The sequence below is a fragment of the Lepisma saccharinum genome, chromosome 2 (genome assembly GCF_977018435.1).
Source record: "Lepisma saccharinum chromosome 2, izLepSacc3.1, whole genome shotgun sequence".
NCBI classification, from domain to species: domain Eukaryota; kingdom Metazoa; phylum Arthropoda; class Insecta; order Zygentoma; family Lepismatidae; genus Lepisma; species Lepisma saccharinum.
Genome location: NC_139230.1, coordinates 23,798,718 through 23,820,131, shown reverse-complemented (window position 1 = coordinate 23,820,131; position 21,414 = coordinate 23,798,718). Strand labels below are relative to the sequence as shown.

The following is a 21,414-nucleotide window of genomic DNA, read 5'->3' as shown; positions in this document are numbered from 1 at the left end:
CTACGACTACTACTACTACTACTACTACTAATAATAATAATAATAATAATAATAATAATAATAATGTTGGTCCCGGGTTCAAATCCTGGCTTGGGATGTATTTATGCAAACTTTCGATTAAAAAATAGGAAATCCGTGTGGGTTTTTTCTAAAATGAAATTTTCCATATATATATATATATATATATATATATATATATACGTATATTGTAGCGTGACGTCGGGTATGGCACGGGATGGAGTCACGCCGGGATGTAGCTCAGTTAAATAAGTTAGGTTTTAGTTTGGGTCTCGCTGAACCACCTCTACCCTGAATGGTGCGGATGAAGGATTGTTGGGAGCCTATGTCCTTGAACGCTACTCATCCCCTTGCTTCATGTTCTGGCCCTCGGCTTCTGGTGTCGGCGACGGTCGGATGGAGCAAAATGTATACCTTATTCTCTTTGGGATGGAGACGGATGCCTGTTGGAGAGATTGTTGATGGCGATAAGAGGCCACTTATTTAACAGGGCACTGATTCTCAAGACTTGGGCTTATGATTCTCCGCAGTCTGGACTGCTCGCTCGTTGCCGCCTCGTAATGTCGCGATCTCTCAACTGACAGACGTCATCTTCTATTCGATCGAGTTGCTGGTAATATGGAGATTGATTGATTATCTTCAGGGGTTTTTATGGAAATTTCGCCGTGACGTGGTGGACTTTGCACCTCCAACTGTTCCCCTGGGGTATCCCTTAATGCAGGTGGAAATTTACAGTGGAGGTGCACTCACCGCTGGCGAGGGCCGTTGCGTTGCTGACTGTGCAGAGCCGAGTGGAAAATTCTTGTTGCTCGGCTCTGCATCCGGTGGAATTTGGGGCGAATGAGCGTTCAACTGGGGAGCTTCAGGACGATGTTTTAGTAAAATTGATATCTCGTCTTTCATGCTCCCAATTCCTTCATCAATATATATATATATATATATATATATATATATATATATATATATATATATATATATATATATATATATATATATATATATATATCAGTGTTCGGAAAGTTACTTTTAAAAAGGTAACTATTTACAGTTACTTGCTTAAAGAAGGAACAGTTACAGTTACTCATTTTAAAAAGTAACTCAGTTACAGTTACATGTACCTCAAAAGTAACTGTAAGTTACTTTTACAGTTAGTTTCCGCTGAAAATTTTCTCCCAACCAAATTACACAAATCGATCATTAATTGCAATAAAATATTTTGTGAAGACTAACATGTCTTTTACTTATGTTACTTGTGCATAATATAAGTCTTTGTATATTTATATTTATTACAAAATAAAGTGCTCTCCTGTGCTTTGCTCGACGTCATGAAGGCGCATAGCTATTTCTATTCTGTGGCGCATAAGGGGTGTGGAGTTAGAGTCCCACACTTTCTTGATCATGGCCGAAGGTGGGGGTGATGTGATCAGCACCACGTCCCTGGCATCCTTTACCCCCAGAGTTTCCTCCAGATACGACGCTGGGTGGGTGCTGGAGCCGCTTCAACAGGTGGAAAAAAATCTCGGTTCTCCCCCACCGAGGATCGAACCCGGAGTCTCTCGCATGGTAGTCAGGCACTCAAATGACTTTTTTCTTTTAAGGAATAGCCCTATGCGGTAGTATCACATTTTCACGTACGTCAATTTTCTGTTTTCTGTTTTCTTATTGGAACAAACACAAACATCCATGTCCGAAACGAACTAGAATCCGGGACCCCTGACACATAGTGTGTTGTGCTAACCACTCCGCCACGGAGGTTGACCTGAGCTAAACATTTGTATTTGTTGTTCTTAAGGAATGTCCATTGGAGTGGGGGGGATTCTAGAAACTTTATAGAAAGAGATATATCACTCACGTAGAATATATTCTAAGAAGGTAGGTCTGTTTCGCATAAAGGGCGTGTCCGAGAGAATTAAATTTGTTGTCCCTATAATTTCAAGTGTTTATGAATCAGAAAATGATAAAAATTATAATATAGTAGCCTATAATTGAGCGTTATCAATGAAGGTGAAAATGGCATTTTAAACTTACCCCTTCAGTTCTCTCTGAGACGATTACATAAACAAGCGAGAATGATCGTTAGGGTCTTCCTGATTCTTTCGTTTGCCACTCGAGTGTTGTGTATCGCACCAAACCACACTCCCTGAATGATCTACAGAATCGCATTGTGGACGAAACAAGAGGAATTTCCCGGGATATGCTACAACGTTCACTTTGCAGTTTTTACGATCGCTTGACATAGTATTGTCAGACAGTCGACGGGAAGCAGTGTGAGCACTTGCTTTGAGGCATTCTGTAAGTCAATGTCATGTTTTCTTGTTCATGCTCTCTGTAATTTGCAGTGTACAGTTACCCACAAGAATACAGTAAACAATTTTTTCAGACAAATCTAATTTTTTGCAGTCTAACGTAGTACACCCTGTCTCTTCCACGAATGGCGATAGGTCCAAAATGAGTTCGGATTTTCATTTATGGGACGATTCTAGCCTAAATTGATGTGTCATATATACGCCTTTCCATTTGAAAATATTGTGATATCCAATATGGTGGAATCCAAGATGGCTGCCTTTATATCCACACACATATATATATATATATATATATATATATATAGAGAGAGAGAGAGAGAGAGAGAGAGAGAGAGAGAGGAAGTAAGTGCACCAAATGCGGCCCCGTCCTTAAAGCGGGACCCCTACATTTCTGTTCTTGATGATGCTGTAGCCTGGCGAAAATACATGGAGCTGGTAGCTTACGTTATTGTCGCATGCAGTGCTTGCGCCCATGTTGATTACTGCTTCTGTTGTTCTCCAATCAGCTCGTGAGTAATTTTGGCCAAGCGGAAAGTTTTATTACTCCCACAATCAATTGCCGTACTTTGGTCATTTGAAAGGTAAATGCGTCAAGTCTTCTATATACTTAATCCTAAGTATAGGGGCTATCTCTGTACGCAATTCGTAAGTAATGAACGGGAATGCGTGAGAAATAATTAGCATGAAAAAAAATAATCACGTATGGCCTTAAAGTGGGCCCCACGTCATCCCAGAGTAGTGTACTGTGCTCTTTATGGCCCCATTTAGATTGTGCAGGGGCTAATAAAGATATTTGTATTTGTGAATGTGAGGCCCACTTTAGGAACATTTTTTTCTAATGTTCAAAATTGCATCTGTTCGAAAAGATAGGATTTTAACAATGAAGCCATTTTTTCCTAGTTATATGAGGAGACATCCTAAATAAGTACATAACGAACTATTTCAGGCCTAAGTACCTTGATATGCGGCAAAAATAAAAAAGGGGGCACATTTGGTACACTTCCTCTCTCTCTCTCTCTCTCTCTCTCTCTCTCTCTCTCTCTGTCTCTCTCTCTCTCTCTCTCTCTCTCTCTCTCTATATATATATATATATATATATATATATATTGATGAGGACAACAGGTTGTCACAGAAATGGCAAAAATAAAAATGGCAAATACAATATACCTATTACGATTTTACATGAAAATTGAGAAATTATGTGTCTTGCATTTCACAGTTTGAAATTAAAATTTAATATAATTTTGGTGTCTTTTAACATTAATTTGTCTTTGAATGGATAAATTTTATTTGATGTTTCCAAAAATAATGCCGTTTATTTCTTTTGGCAGGAGTTATTGCCGCTATAGAATCTCATGCTATTAAAAGGTAACCGTTGTGAATATAATTTGAAGCATGTGTGATTGATGAAACTTAAGGGGGGGGGGTGCAGCATAGAATGGGTTTTCATCTTGACTGAAAAGAAGTTTACGCTTTGCGCGCACCTGCTGACGAGTCACGCATGTTTGTTACTAGCAGGACTTCAAGTCAGCCCTTATCTAACCCCCTCGCACTAAGAGGGATGAACTTTTCCCGGTCCCGAGTTTTCGAGATCCCGCACACCTCTACTGCAAGGACAAAAGTTGGGGGTAATAGCCACCCTTTTTCCGCCACTGCTGAAGTAGGTTAGGATTCATATTCATCTAAATTTCAAGAAACTAAATATTATAGAATTACTATCCTCGTCCTGGAAAAATCAGGGTGAAATATTTTCTGCTGCCTGAACAGTTTATATAGCAGAAAACAACCTGCAGTGTCATAATAGATTCTCCAGATCAATTTATCTTTCCAAGTACAAAATTATGTTACCAAAAGTAAGCATCTGCTCTTCATTCAGTTATACAAACCAATGAATCGTATCGCAAGAGAAAAAAAAATCACGTCCAGCTTCCACCAGTCTCAAATTTATAGGACGGTACGAAACAAGGAACTGAGAAGTTTCGAATTCTACAGTAAAGCACGGGTCTTTCTTGTCGCACGACAGTTTTGCTACCTTGTGCATACATAGCTAGCCTGCCTAGCCTAACAACGTAGGCAGTTAGCCTAAAATTAAAAAGCCTTCTCCTCTGACGTCAGAACATAAGGTTGCTCAAGTGTTGTACGATAAGCGAAACCCGTAAAGCACAGATTAATTGGCACAGATTCAATGAAAAGACAGGGTTTCCAAACAAAAAAAATATCACAGACTATAAAATATCAAGTACCAAAATGTGTTTTAAGCACTTCTAAAAAAAACATGTTTAAAACACATTGTTTTAAACGTATAAAACATTTGTAAAAAAACAAAGCCGTGTGTTTTAAACGTTTAAACCAAAGTGTTTTAAACACTTTTGTTTTAAACATGCCAACCCTGCCTCCAACGACCTGCTCAAAAACACGTTTCCTGCTCATCTTACTTGAACATGGAGGGGAGAGATAGAATGGAACTCCACCAAGCCATGAAAAGTGCTGTTTGAACTGTGAAATTATGCCAAACGATACTCAATTGTGCTAGGACATTATTATTATTATTTTATTACTATTTTTAGATGGTTGTATTTTATCCAACCCGAAAATTTATTTCTATTTTAGTTATTTTACGTCGCTCTTGTGCCTCTACGGGTAAGTACGACAATATGGATGAATGAAAAACTGATGAAATGGTTGAAGTGACTCAGACACAGTGAAACGTCCTTGCCTTACTAGGTAGAAACACTGACTTCGTAGCGTGAGCAAATTTTGTTATATATGTTTGTGTGTGTATGTATATATATATATTGAATGCAGCAACATAGAGGCAGCATAACTGACGAATAAATCATGCGAGTGTTAATAACAAGAAAGTTGCTAGAGAACGAAGCGGCATAGTTCAATTACAAAGAAAATAATGCACCCCCTCCCCCGTAGTTGCTTGGAACTTTCATCGGCTTGAAAATACTTAATTTCCTATCCTTAATATACCATTCTATACTTAAATACTTAATTTTCTACAAAATTATATAGCGACTTGGACGTCCAGAAGGAAGTGCAAGGGTCGCCACCCCTTCCCCTTCTGGAAAATGATTTTTGACATAAAAGTACCTATTATTTCAGATGTATGAGTTGATTTCAGTCACAGTAATTTACATCCACTATTATAATAGGGATGTATGAACGTGATAATTTCAAACTCAAGTTGCGTTTTCTGAGAGGGCAACATTATTACGGGGTAATATGCCTAGTTTACCCGCCTGATAAAAATACATTGTTTCACCCAGCGTCGAATAACATGGGTACCTGAGGGAGACCCTGGGGGGTAAAGGCGGTCAGGGGCGTGATGCTGATCATATCACCCCACTCACGACCGGATCAAGAAAGTGTGGGGCGTTACCCCCACACTCCCTATACGCCTTCATGGCGTGGTGATAAGCACAGGGGAGCACTTTACCTTTTTCCCCCTCGCTGGAAGAAAATCTGCGGACGTCCCCTTACCCCCCCCCCCCAGTGCGCACGGTATGCCGCCCCCCGCCCCCGAGAACGTCGTTCATCCGCTTCTATTAGATCATCGGATTTTGTAGCAGATCTTCTGGTTTCCCAAGGAACAATCTGCCGATTTTTTCAAGTGTGACCTGGCAACACTGCCCCGAGCACCGATATTGGCAGGGAAGATGCGCGAACGCTTTTGACGGAAGGTTTTTTTTACCTTGTGGTCGAGCTTTTATAGATCTCCTCCTGGCATGACAATGGGCCTGGTTAAAGCAAACTATTGTAGGTGGCAGCACCCCTGTTGCGTCCCCACGTCATCGCGCTGCGACGCCAAGGGTCCCGGGTTCGAATCCCGGTCGGGCTTGGTTGTTTGTGAATGTCCATTCATCAATTTCATCATTTCATCAATCATCCCCATCTTCGCAAATTAGCCAAGAGGCACAAAACGCGAAGTAAAATAAACTAAATCAATCAATCAATCCCCACGCTTTTGATCGGCAATTGTTCTCCCATTTAAATACATGGGGAATTTGATGCCGAACGTGCTTCTATTACATTAAATTGCAAGTTTAATATCATCTTAACCTCAGAAATGATGTCTGAACATGACAGTTGAATAATCAGTGCTGTAAGAGTAAAACTTTTGAAAAGACGATTGTCAACAACAGAAAAGATATCGGAACTCAAAGAAGCCTTAAAATTAGCACAGCACTTTTTTACGTCACTTGCAATTTTCACAATTTAAGTGATCTATTGTTGAGAATCCGGTCAAGAAAAATGCATAATAATTCCGCGCGACTGTACTTTTATTTTTATAGTTGTTTTTAATAACTGACTTTTTTCCACGTGATATACCTAATACTTTTCCACGTAGCTAGGTCCTTTGTTTTATATACACACATTTATCGTCAAAAATAGTTATTACATAAAATATATTTTCTTCTGTTTCATGTCTCGCAACTTCTAGGGCTATCTTATTTACAGGTATTATAATTTTCAAATTGTTGTTACCAAGAAAAAGAAGGACGAAAATACGATGGGAGAATATCTGCTTAATACAATGAAAACATACGTTAATATTAAATTATCGGATAGAGCATAATGTCAGTCATAGTGTAAAATAATATATATCATGCATTTACGCACTTAATACATTTTTCATTATAATGTTGGGAGTTTCTTCGATTCCTACCCGCCGTTGAATTACACATGCTCGCAACCAGAAAAAAAAGCAATGCATATTGTAAAAATCTAAAGTTTTGTATTATCGACCCATGGCAGCTAGAGACGACCCAAATGACGTCAGGTTTAGTGTTCTTTGTGCATAAACGCACTATGTTTAGCTCGTTTTCGCAACCATTCCGTTGAGCTTTAATATATTAATTCTTAGGTTCAGGAGAATGTAATGTTCGGAAACTTATGACTGGCTATATTATCTTAAAGCTTTGCTAAACCCATTTTTTTTTATCGATTTACACGAGAAATTCTTACCTTCATTGAAAATAACGTTTGAATAGCCATCCCATCGAGCTCCAATGTAAAGCTTAGGGCAACCAAATGAAGAACGAAATTATTTAGGGACGCAACGGGGGTGGCGCCGCTACCGGAAAAGTTTGGCAATGAACGGCCCCATTGGTGGCTGATACCTACTTTGAATCCGGTCGGGCACCAGTCCTCGAATTGGATGGTGCGCTTGGTTTTGATGGTGGCGATTGCATATACAGTAGAGCGTCGATTATCCGAACGACCGCTTAACCGAACTGTGTACTCGCTCGCACCTGTTACTCTCTCACCCTACCGTCCATCATCCCCCTCACTCCCAAACCAAGTTTCCCACAGTAGTCGCCGCACTGAGGCACCGCTGGCGGAACATTGCTTCTAATGGGGCCTTCATAAGGCGCTGCTGACCGGCCAAGCCGCCAGTCGCTGTGTTTCAACAATCAGCACACTTCTGTCGATTTGGCACTGGCTGTAATGAAAAAAGTATGTGACTTAGCTGCTCGTAAGCGTGTAGGCTTGCTTAGACAGACCAAAATAAAGGATTTTTTTAAACGTTAATTTTGTGTACTGTGTGTATTGTTCATGCAAAATGCGTATGTAATATGTACATATTTTTGTTTAATAAACTGTACCACATACTATATATTCCTACTAAAGTTGCCTTTGTACGTTACTTTGTAATACTTAAAGAGATGCCTGTTTTTATGAATAAATTTACTGTACAGTACTTCTTTTTGGCAAATAAACATGTACAGTTCGATTATCCGAACAAACCAGTTTTCCATGTCCCCCAATTACTTCGGATAATCGACGCTCTACTGTACTTACTTTGGCGATTGCAGCGTTAACATCTTTCGGTGCCACGTCACCTCTGTACAGGAGGCAACATGCCATGTATTTGCCTTGTCGCGGATCACACTTCCGCATCTGATTTGCCGGCTCGAAGCATGCGTTGGTGATTTCCGCAATCGACAGTTGCTTGTGATATGCTTTCACTGCAGGGAAAACTGGTGTGTAGGTTGCTATGGAATAGTGGATCCTGTGTAAGGGCACTAGGTTAGTCTGTAATTCGGCCAGGTCCACGTTGAAACCGCCATTGAATCGCAGGGAAGCTGTGATGGAGGATGCAATCAAGCTGATAATACAGTTGAAATGTCCGTATGTAGGTTGATCTATACACAAAGTAGCTACTTCTGCACAGTCCGTACAAAGCTTCATTGTCAACAACAAAAGAACAATGTGACTGGTCTGAAGCAGGGGTTTATCCAGGATTTTTCTCTTGGGGGGTGTTGGAAACTTTTGGGGGGTGTAAGTTTGGGGATGTTAAGTGAATATTTTGGACCATTTCTAATTCAATTTGTTCATAGATGTTTCCAGAGATTAATCCCCCATTCCCTTCACGTAACATTTCAGTAGAAATGATATGTCAAATGCAGGAAAAGATGGAAAATAGATTTTTGTGATAATGTTAACATTTCAGTCTAACATTTCAAGTATTGCTTTCCGATAATGTTCACTACTTGATTTAATCAATCGTTAGACAAAAGACACGAGATGACAATTATTACCAGAAATCATTTCATGCAATTCTTAAGCTAGTTATAGAGAAATTAGGAACACTTGCGCAATATTCTCAAACTGTATTTGTATGGTTCTTGTCATAGGTGTAAGTCGGAGTTGATCTTAGAGGGTGGCCAATTCATTGATGAAATATCAGTGAGAATGCATTGCATGGGTGTGCGCGCACTTGCATTTTTGAATACAGATATAATATGACTTAAATAAATGAACACATTGCGAGCGAAGCGAGCATGAAAATTTTTAGAACCATTTCTTTGCAAACTGATAATGCATATTATTAATTAAACATAGCGACAATACTTTTATTTCACAGTATCCCACGATGTTTACTCTTTACAATCTTGCTTTGCTCGTTTAGTGTCCTCTTTACCTAAGCACATGCACCCTGCCCCCTCCTGTTCTAGCTTCAGTTAGAAAATATGCATATATATAATTTTAATAGTTCTATGTTGCGAGTGAGTTACAAATACTGCTGTTGTTTTCAAATCTCTATTTAAACAATGATTCACAAACTGAAATAAAGTAATGAAACTATATATTTAGAGTATGGTTATGAAGACTTTAAAATATAGTGGGAAGTTGGGATGCAAGTTGATAGATGCCTGGTATTGCTTTTGAACGAAATCGGTCAAGCAATTTCATATTGAAGTCCTATACCCTTACAAAACTTGGGAAAATACTATTCACGCTGTTGAGAGTTTATCTTTCAAATACTGGACGAGAGACACTATGGAATTAGGAGTCATGTGTATCTTTGCCTTAAAAGAAAATGAAAAATCATGTGCAAATAAACATATGGCATGTTAGCTGCAAAGGGAAGGCAAGGAATTTTCACTTCTAAATTGAGGTAATGTTTTATTTTCAATTATTTAAAAATTGAATAGCATTTATTTCACTTTCCAGCACAAGGAACACAATGAACAAAACAAAATTTTTATCTCTACGTTTTCCAGCAGGCAGTGAGTGGCAAGTGCCGTCGTGCCCCCACTGGTGCGCCTATGGTCAGATATAAATTTGGGACTTAATGTAAATTAAATTTATTTTTATGTTTAATTCCTCATACTACCTTTGCTTATTCTTAAAAGTTGCAAAAAATTGAATATGTCATTATGTCAGGGAACCGACTACATAAAAAGAGGAAGACAATTTTTACTAAATCTATATTTTTGCAAACTGACAATAAATTTAATTTAATAGGATGCCAGTAATTTCACAGGACACCACGACATTAACGCTTTTCTATTTTTATCCTTCTTGCTTGTTCGACATCCCATTTGTCCTTAGCTCCAAAGCAACCACCTCCTGCGAACCCCCCCTTTTTTTACAACTCTCTTTCTAATATATAATTTAATTTACAAAGGTAAAAAATCTTAGAGCCACAAAAATGGTCACATACATCAACTATAGATGTGAATGAATCACTTCGGTTCTTCATGAATTACTTGCAGTTTTATACCAAATACTCTGTCAGTAAATTTTATATTGGTACTTTATGAATCCGTTGGGAAAAATTATACCTACATATAGTGTCACTGCTTCTCTACTCATCCCTTTCGGTTTCTTTCTGTCTGATGCCATTCTCTTTTTCAAAATCCCGTGTCTTCTTTAACCACTTTTGCAGTAAAGTTTCAGACATTGTTACACTAAGCAGAACGACAACACACGAACTGAGATGCTACACTAAGGGAGAATTCACACCGAAGAAACACGCAACATGCGACATGCAACACGCGACACAAGTGTTTCACACCGAAGAGACAAAATGCACGCGGCAAGCGACACTTGGTTTCTTTGCTCAGTTTGCATGATGGTACCGATATAATTGCATTAATCAATTTATTAGTCACCCGAAAATAACGTAACAAGAGACATTGTTACATGTAAACTGCGTTGTAAAATTTGTGTAAGTTATTGAAACTTGGGAGAGGCATGTTGTGCACGAGAAACTGAGAAATAATATGCACTGACCTCAAACTGTATACGCTAAACTTTTCAGCCTGAATAAAGCGAATACTTAAACACTAGAGAAATGGTTCTCAATCTTCTTGAAACCATGTCAAGGTATTCTTTTTAAGTCAATGCCCTTAGCAGAAGAATTTTGCTCGTAAATCTTTACAGTATTGAAGATTTTATGCATGAATTAACATGTACCTATGAAATTAAATATTGATAAATAAATTCTAGCATAATCATAAGAGTAATAATAGTTTGATTGTGTGTGTATATTAGTTGACAAATATAAAAATATGGAAGACAAAGTTGTCAACCAGTTTCAGCAGAACATTTCAGTGCTCAGTATAGTTGATACGAGGGCACGGTATCGGGTTGCAGCCCGGTGGTTGAAAAACAATGCACTAGAGTACTTTACCATGTTGACTAATATGGCTAATAAGTTTTAATACATGATGGGTGGATATTTCAGTGGTTTGGATGCCTCTTTTACCTCGGGGAGGGTTATTTTGAGAGGAAATAATTACATTTATTACGTATGGGACAGATTAATCAGTACTCTATCGGTATCACCGATATAGGCATATTGGTTTACCAGTAAAATTACAGATTATTTTACCGATCCAATATACGTGGGTTGGAAATTTAATAGTGGTAACTATTTATTTACAAATGATACAAAAGAGATACCTTTGTGAAACTTTTACATCCCTTCGATGTAGTCACCAGCATTGTGTACAACCATTGCCACTGATGCGGAAATCGTAGTATACCTGTAGTAGCACCCATTCTATTAATGATTTGAATGGAGTAGTTTATTGCCTGAAGAATCTCTGCAACAGTTCAGAAGCAACTGCCCTTCATCTTAGGGATCAAATCAAAGTCACAGGGGCTGATAGAGCATCTGCCAGCCCCAACGACCTAACAAATCAAACACAGATTGGCCTACATGCACCCGAACATTGTCCTGTAAAATGATGAGAGGATTCAGGAGAACGTGTTGGCTCTTCTTTTGCAATGCAAGTCACACGTTATGTTCCAAAAATGAACAGTAATACTGCACCTTGACAGCCTGTCCTTGAGGTACGGTATGCCTAAGATAACACCATCACAGTCCTACACGAGAATCACCATAGCTTTCACATTATTGGGGTTCTGGCTACAGAATTACACAACTTTAGACTGCCAACTCTAATGATATTCTATTCCTCTCGTCACAGCGCATGTGCTTAGTGTTGGAAGGAAGAGTCCATTTACTGGGAGGTAGCTTAGGTATCAAACTAATATGTGGTATAAGTGAGAAGCACCGGTTCCGTTTCATGGCGTATATACAGCAGTGTTTCCACTATTAAATTTCCAACCCATGTATCTATAAATATCTTATAATTTAATGCAAAATTCTGCCATTTTTAAATAATTTTTATGGATAATCTCCATGCCCTGCTTTTTTTAAAAGTAAATGTATAAATATGCAACATCTTTTGCACTGCAGTCACCTCGAAACACACATTTATTAAGGGGGTCAATGAAGCATTCAGGTTATTTGTGTATCATTTGGGATGTTATATCGGATCAGTAGAATATCGGTTATCGGTAAATTTTATATCGGTACTTTATACAATTTATTATGCATGTAACTATTGAATGAAAAATGCATTTTTTGGAAAAGCTCTTCAATTATAGAGCCTTTGTTCTAGGTTAAGCTAACGTGGTCCCCACTTTGAGCTAATTGTAATGATGGGAATGAGTGGTGATAATATTAAATGGATGAAGGGACAATCTCAAATATATGTGGGCGACAAGCTACACAGAGGATTATACTGGTTTGAGGCAAGGTGCTAGAACCTCACTGCAGTTACCGAGGTGTACTTTGTGGACGTTAGGTTGACTTTTGGGTGCCTTCTCAGGGTGTCATCCTCCTACGTTCAATGGGAGGCACATTGCATGTTGTTTCAGACCTGATTAACTGATCCGAGCATAAAGCAGACTTAAAGCAAACTTCACTACACTTATAGGTTACAGGTTAGGAGTTCAAGTTTTTGTTTTAAGTCCACTTTAGGCACTGTAAGGGTATTCAGTACTGGATCTACAGTTTAAAGTGGGATCTGAACCACTTGTGCCTCCACCGGGTATCAAACCTGGGACCCCTTGATTTCAAGGCAACGACGTTATCACTATGCCATTGGGGAGGACCCTTACAGGTTAGGAGGGTAACATTGCTCGACAAGGAATCACAGCCCACTTTCCTTCTGGGGCAGACAATGAACTGGACTTAAAGCACATACACACACACAACTATTTTCTAGCAATTGCACACCAAGACCATATGAAATACCTGTTCACTACACATAACTTACAAGTAGAAAGAAACTGTGTTATATTTATACAATTTGTATAAATAGATCACAAAAAGGGAAAAGCTTGCATATGCAAGAATATATTCTTTCACACAAAAAAGGTTAAACAGAGACGTTACATTTATTGCTTCACTAAACGTGGATTATCACAATTATGCCAAAAAAAATAATGTATACAGAATAAGAAAATAAATTATTTTCACATTACAAACAAGTTTCTTCACCTTTCAACTGAAAAAAAATAATTGCAATTCTGAACAATCTATATACGTACCTTTCTTGCTCTGAGCAATAACTCAAATTTTTAACTTAGAATATTTTCTTGCATCCAAACTAAAGTTTTAAAGCTCAAGTCCAACTTTTCAGAAAGTGTAAGCAAATAAACAAATAATACTGTTTTTTTTTCAGGAAATTTTAATTACATAACAATAAAAATATGCTTTGTACATACGTTTTAGAAGTTACCATTATGACCCATCAAATATGAAACAGTTAGTTCATTGAATGACTTCTCAATATGGAAGCCAAGATCATTATGCTTTCTTGAAACCAATTATGTACATTATTTCACTGTCTGGCAATTTTAATTATATAACAATGAATATGTTTGCACATATGTTGTAGAAGTTACCATTATGACACAACAAATGTGAAACAGTTAGTTCACTGAATGATATCTTAACATTCAAGCCAAGATTATTATGTTTTTAAAAATCAATTATGTACACTATTTCACTGAATAGGTGTTTCATTACAATTCATAAATTCATCCTTTTCTGAACACAAACTTTTTTTAAAAAAATAAGTATAAATAGACAAACAGGAGTTTTCTTGCATTTATTTCATACAATTTCACTTCAATGAAAATGATTATGATTTGTACATTGTTGTAGGAGTCATCATTGTAGTCAAAGTTAAATATATATTCTATTTCATTATAATCCATATGTGAACAGAACAATAAATAATGGTTGACTTCTTAACATTAAAACAAAAATGATTATGCTCTCTTGACATTAAAAATCAATTATGTGTATTATTTCATTGCTTATTAATGTGTGTTTCACCACAATTCATAAACTTATTCAGTAAAACATCTTAATTTGTAACAACTGTTGACAAAAATTCACACAAAATATATGTTTCTTTATGTACAATATAACAACTATATACAACTCAACAATAATGCACATGAACAAAATAATAAAATGAAATATTATGCAAATTGTCACTATCATATTAGAAATCCTCTGCAATCACTTCTTCTTACGGGCTTTCTTCTTCTTATCAGCTATAATCTCTTGTTTTTTAACAATACAGACACGACAATACCAATCTTCACTATCATCTGGTGGAACTTGAATACCAACACACACCCTTTTGGAAAGAAAAAAAAATAATGTAAACCACATGCTACCAGTAACTAGATAAATGTACTGAAGTAATGGCTTATTTATAACTGTTGAAAATATAAATAAAGTCTTTCAACTTAGCAATTTACAGCATGGGGGCTTCCCCGATGGCACAGTGATAGCATTGTTCCCTTGTAATCAAGGGGTCCCGGGTTTGATACCCGGTGGAGGCACATATTGGTTCGGATCCCACTCAAAACTGTAGGTCATCCCGATTAGCCTTACTGTGCACAAAGTGGACTTAAAACACCAAATCAATCAACCAATTTCCAGCATGGGGTAACGAAGTCAGGTAACCCTACATAATACATTTAAGGTAAAGATAAAGATCCCATGCATATTGCAAAATGCCATAAAGGCACATTTAGGGGATGTGGTGGTAGGTACTGACCTTAGATCAACCACCCAAGGAATTGAACCTGGGTCTTCCACGTGGCAGTCAGATGCACTATAATACTTTTAAGGTCCTGTAATATTTACAGTGCAACTACGATTATACATTCCTGCAATTTATATCTTCCCACTTAATATGCTCAACAACCAGTTTCTGGCAATATATCATGCTAAATAACAAGACATTTACCAAGGATCCTAGATTTGAATCCTGGGTAAGGCATGGATATTTCATGGTGTTTGTTGCTGGAACTATTTAATCAATTCACAATTCATCCTCACTATCATTACAAAGGATGGGGCAGATTAATTGGTATCGAGAATTACAATAGTCAGTATATTGATTTATCAGTGAAATTGATAATTTTACCAATCCAATGTATCTATAAATACCCTGTCCCTTTGTGCAAAATTCCACCATTTTGTTGATATTTTGATGAATATGTCTTAGTTTGTACAATAAATGTCTAAATACAATAATTTTGGAAGTGAATGAACCATTCACGGTCTTCAAGAAATATTTGCAATTTCATACTGGATTGGTAGAATATCAGTTATAGGTGTCAGCAGTTCAACAGTATTAGCAAAACTTTCATATCAGTCTATCCCTAATCCTGTTTAACTTAGAGAGGTAGAAAGCCAATGTTACACAATCAAAATGCACACAAATAGCATCAGATATCCTGTTCTTTTAGCTTTATTCTGATTATTGAATGAGATGTTTTTATTGGCCATTGCAACCTTGCCCATTCTTTTACCTGTATCTGAATTCCACCCCCTTCCATGGTCTCTTGCTCTGTACAGGAAAACCTTGTTAACTGTATTTGACCACCAAAGTTGCCAGGTCCAGATCAAATATAGCTGGCCCCTGTGGCAGAGTTGTTAGCACATTGCACTATGATGCCAGGGATCCTGGATTCAAATCCTGGCCTGGGCATGGATGTTTGTGAGTGTCCATTCATCAATTTCATCCCCATCTTCGCAAATTAGTCAAAAGTGGCACAAAAAGCGAAGTAAAATAAAGCAAATCAATCAATCAATCAGATAAAATATCTAGTCAGTATGGAAAAACGTGGTTCTCTTGACATTAGACAGAACCCTGATTTTACATTCCTGCATTATATCTTCCCTAACTTGTCGAAAATTGTGAGTGGTAGGGTATGGTTTGTGTGTCAGGAGAGTTTAAGGTGAGGAGAAGAATGGTGATGAAGGGTGGAGAAGGGGTTGGTTGGGAAAGTTACAGAGTGGCTTTTTCAGGCCAGGGGGTGTGGTTGCTCTCACGACTTATATATAAGTCTTCTCCCATCTTTTTCGTACTGAGGTGTTGGTAGACTGGGGTAAGGGGTGGATTATCCCAACCTGGAAGCAGTCGTCGAAAAGGATATTGTGATTGTTGATCCTGAGGTTGAGGGCTGCGGGTGTTTTCTTTAGGTACAAGCCACCACAGAAGTTACAAATTTTTTAAGTGTCTCGTGAGTTTCCCTATTTCCTTCCAATTTGCTATTTAGTCCTTCCGGCCCTCCTTCCTTTCATACACTACATTAGCAAATTTAATCTGAGTGCTGTAATTTGATATTACTATGTTCAAACAGCTAGTGGGGTAAATATTTTGGAGTGGGGAGAGGAACATGGACTATTTCAAATCAGATCTGCACAATACATGTGCATGTTCTTCAGTCTGGTGGGACACAGAGTATTTGTTTTGATTGATTATTTGCAGTGGTCTAGTCAGTAGTGTGTCTGAATGCAATGTGGGAGACCTGGGTTTGATTCCCACGGTGGATGATATAAAGTCTGATTTTTTCCAACCTTGTTGCCTGCCACATAAAGCAGCCGTGGGGCTCACCCAGCCTCAAATCAATGGGTACCTGGGGCAACCCTGGGGGGTAAAGGCAGCTGGAGCATGATGCTGATCGAGAAGGTGAGCCTTCATGGCACGGTGCTATATGCAAGGGGATCTTTACCTCTTTGGCTTATTTTACTTCACATTTCTGCCACTTTTGGCTAACTGCAAAGATGAGGATGAGTGATGATATGAAATTGATGACAGCCGTGGCGCTCACCCAGCCTCAAATCAATGGGTACCTGGGGCAACCCTGGGGGGTAAAGGCAGCTGGAGCATGATGCTGATCGAGAAGGTGAGCCTTCATGGCACGGTGCTATATGCAAGGGGATCTTTACCTCTTTGGCTTATTTTACTTCACATTTCTGCCACTTTTGGCTAACTGCAAAGATGAGGATGAGTGATGATATGAAATTGATGAAGGGACACACAAAGAACACCGATGCCCAGGTTGAGATTTGAACCTGGGACCCCTGGCATCATAGCATACTCTGCCATGGAGGCAGGCAGCACTTGCTATTGACCAATAAAATTACAGAACAGAACAGATACTTCACTGCATCAAATAGAAATGTTTAAACTATTTTAACCCCATCTGTGCCACTTTATTTGTAAACATTTTTTGTCTCCTTGATACATCCCCTCAACTTGCAAGAACATTAGTTTCCTATTAGGTATATTACTCTCCTATACTCTAGTTCAGAGAGGAGCTGACCAGAGGCGACGTGTCCGGTCATTGGCAGATGCGGCAATGACTTAGCAAAATAATAAAAATACTGCATTTTAAATATTTTAGAGAAGAAGTAAAAAAGAATAAGTCAGAATATTCTCATATTTGTGTGAAATAAGCCAAGCAACACCATGAAACAGCTAGAAATACGAAAGGGATTTGCTAAGTTTAGCGCATCGAAATCAAAGCCCAGTACTATTTACCATGGCCTACACTTGCGCTATGTTTGCTATTGAGAACTGTGGTGTTTGCCAGCCCAGGTCATTGCAGAAAATGTGCGAATCACTCTACCTGCTCAAAAGACACCCAGCAACCGCTTGAAGGTCTGGTCATAAAAAGGCCTATCTTTTCAGGTCCCATGTTTACTGCAGGGTTTCTCTGATGACATCAGTATTAACATTTCTCTGAGTGCTATTTCCATCATTGTAAAGCATGCAATGCAATGATCTAATACACATAATTAGTGATGTCGTGAGTGAAACAATTTTTAAATAAACTGAAAAATCAGATTTTCTTTCAATTATGTTAGACAAACCATCTAAAGTTACAGTAGGTCCCAATTGTCAATTTATTGGTTTTACTGATGTGAGTGCTGATTGTATATCTGGCGGGTTATTTATTCATGTAAAAATTGTCAATAAGTAGAAACTGGAGGATAAATTTATTGTCTAATTTATGATGGGGTGGCAGTTATGTAGGTACACATTGCTACGTTCAAGTGTAGATTTAGTGTTGTCCCAGGGAATGAATGAAAGAAATACCATGTATTCTTCCTTATCCACTTTGCCACACAAGAACGTTAAAAGAAAGCCATTCCATCCTTTTCACAACCCAGGTGGTGTTATAAATCATGCTTAGTTAACACAGTTGAACAGTACAGGCAGCAAATAATCAACTTTATTTCTAATATTTGATGACAACTGAAAGGGACCAGGCACATCGTATGGATTTGTATACTTTTTGCAATGCTTTCAAACAATATTTTCTACTTTGATGAAAAGATTCTCTCGGGCTATCGACCAGGTGAGTTGTTGAAAAGATTCCAAGCTTTCGAGAGTTAACATCACTCTCATTAATCAGATTTTAAAATTATCATCGTATGGAATAGCATAATTTGTCTTTTGTAGTTGTAAGGTTAAATTTAACCTAAATGTTGATCTTTGACGTCGAATAGGCAATGACCTTCACGTTTACTGCGGAGAAATATTGTTCCCCACCCCCTTCCAGGTTGGAAACATAAACCCTGATGTTTGACAAGTCTTGCGATGACTACGTAAAAATGTCACGCTTCGCCACTGGACCTGACAATGATTAAATACAAGGCTGATTTTTCATGAAGTGTAGCTTACACATTAACCACAAGCAAAATTAGCCTGTGAAACATTAGAAACATGCTTAGCACAAAATGATAAATATTTAGATTATACTAGACAAATGTGATTAGACAAAAGAAAAATTCACATATATCACTAATTTAATTGATGATTGCAATATTATATCACGTACTTTCTAACAGTCAAAAATCTGATGATTTCTAAAAATAAAAGTCACATTTACTTACCAGTGGTACCACGCATCACAATCATCACAGCCTATCATTGGACTTCCGTCATCTTGTCCTCCACATGCTGGGCATATCCATACTTTATTTCCTTCATTATCCTTAAAAAAAAAACACCATTTTAGTGCTCAAATACGACATTTTAATATCATATCAATAGATTTTGAGGAACAATAGATATATGTGTGTGACTTTGGTGATACATAATGGTACCCCATATCAACACCTTTTATTCATAAATCTGAATAAAGCTTAATAATTGTACATGTTAACAAAATAAATATACATTAATATCTATTATCATTAGGGACCTTGATTTTTCACAAAACTGATATCACTGAAAAATGTTAATTTTTGAAGAAAAAAAGTGTTGATGTGTGTGCAGTGATATGTTCTAAACACAATTTTCATTCATTAAAATTTACAACATACTGTATTTATGCATGTATAGTGCACGTGCATGTATAATGCACACCCTGGTTTTTGATGGGTAAAAGTTACAAAAATTATATCTCCTTTATATTTCTATTATTTCTCATCCAACAAATACTGCTGATATGCATCCCATGTGACGGAAGGTGCATGCTCGAATTCTGCCAGAGTTGCACTGCTTTTCTTGGTGTCACAGAACATTACATTACAAAGTGAAAAATCGTGTGAAATGGCCTTCAAAATTTTATACCTGGTTTTGCTCATTCCTTCTTTACTTTTTCTTCATACGCATCCTGGAAAACCTGGAATTTTAAAATATTCCTTCCAGGCCTGGAAATGTTATCAAATTTCACATTTTTCCAAGCTGTACCTGGAATTTTGGAGGTTGTCCTGGAAATTCCTTTGCCCAATTTTATTTGTATGAAGTAAAATATGTTTTCATTTAAAACAGGTCAGTGTCATGACAGTGGTTTATTTAATTGTGTCACGTTGCTGTGTACTGTATTCATAGTTTTGTGCGAAGTTTTATTTTTGTGATTGAAGTATAATGCCCCATGTTTTTGCATTATTTTGTATCACTCAGAGGTAGGCAAGATTATCCAAGGTCCACGCGTTTATTTATTATTTTGTATTGAATTATATGGGTACTGTCCATTTATATTTTGCCTTATTTTCATTACAAGTAGAAAATTTAAACACTTTTCTAGTTCTGTGTTCAAAGGAAATTATTTTTCTCTTACTGTTTCAGGGAATGCAATGTGAGTCAAGATAGGAATGAAGGTCAAGATGAGTGGGTCACGTAAATGTTCTTTCAGAAGAGAGTGGCTAGTGGATCCACAATATAGCAAGTGGGTTGAGGAATGCAAAATAGACATTTATAGTGGCTTTTGTAAAATATGCAGAAAGAAAATTGATATAAGTCAGTGGCAATTCTGACCTCTTCTCACAAGCTTTGTTTGCTCGAGTGCTAATATCAACATCAACAAGTACAGATGATCCTACAAGCATGATTTTGTCGAAGCCTGCAATTTCTGTGATTGATCATGCTTTTCTTGGAGATTCAGTGCTGAAAGCCAAGATTAATTGGACTCTGAATATTGAGAAAAAACATTTATCATTCAATTCTACTGAAGACATTAATAAACTTTTTCCACTGATGTTTCCACAGTGTGAAATAGCCAAGAACTATGCATGTGGACTTGACAAAACAGCTTATCTACTGTGTTTTGGTATTGTACCTCATTTGAAGGACAATCTACTTTGTAAACTATGTGGCTCAGAATTCTTCGTTACTTGCTTTGATAGTAGTGTAAATAGAAGTTTACAACAGGAACAAATAAACATTCTTGTGAGATTTTGGAACGAAAGTTCCCAAGTAATTCTTACAAAGTACCTGGGATCAGAGTTCATTGGCCATGCCAGGGGAAAGGACATACAGGAGGCATTAAAACATGGAATTGAAGACCTGAATTCCAAGAAACTCCTACAGATAGGAATGGATGGTCCGAACGTGAGTATGAAAGTGCTTAAAGACTTTTCAGATAAATGAAAAACTTTTTACCCTGACTACCCTGACCTCATTGATATTGGTAGCTGCAGTGTACACACACACACACACACACTTCACAGACCTTTACAAGTTGGAGGAAAGGAAGCGGGGTGGAATATTGATTGCGTCTTGCATTCTTCGTGGTATCTATTTAACCCTTAGTTCGCCGCCGTAACACATATGTTACAAAAAAAGTATGTCCCTTGTAGCCGCTGTAACACATATGTTACAAACAGCTTTAGATACAATTATCGAGGGTTTGCCACACTTATATTTGTATATTGAGGTTGAAACACTGA

The 21,414-nt window shown here is 37.6% G+C and overlaps 1 protein-coding gene and 1 pseudogene across 1 annotated transcript in view; both read right to left on the bottom strand.

The window, feature by feature from the left end:
• Positions 1-360: 360 nt before the first annotated feature.
• On the bottom strand, positions 361-10,466 carry LOC145981489 (tubulin alpha-1C chain-like; annotated as a pseudogene).
• A 2,877-nt stretch (positions 10,467-13,343) lies between these two features.
• The window catches only part of Taf3 (TBP-associated factor 3), a 65,758-nt gene continuing 57,687 nt past the window's right edge, over positions 13,344-21,414 (bottom strand). Inside the window, exons 8-9 of the mRNA XM_083117157.1 lie at positions 19,135-19,235; positions 13,344-14,572 (exon numbers count right to left, since the gene is read on the bottom strand). Of these exons, the coding sequence (XP_082973283.1) occupies positions 14,452-14,572; positions 19,135-19,235 (222 nt within the window). The 3' untranslated portion in view covers positions 13,344-14,451. The remainder of the gene's footprint in view (positions 14,573-19,134; positions 19,236-21,414) is intronic.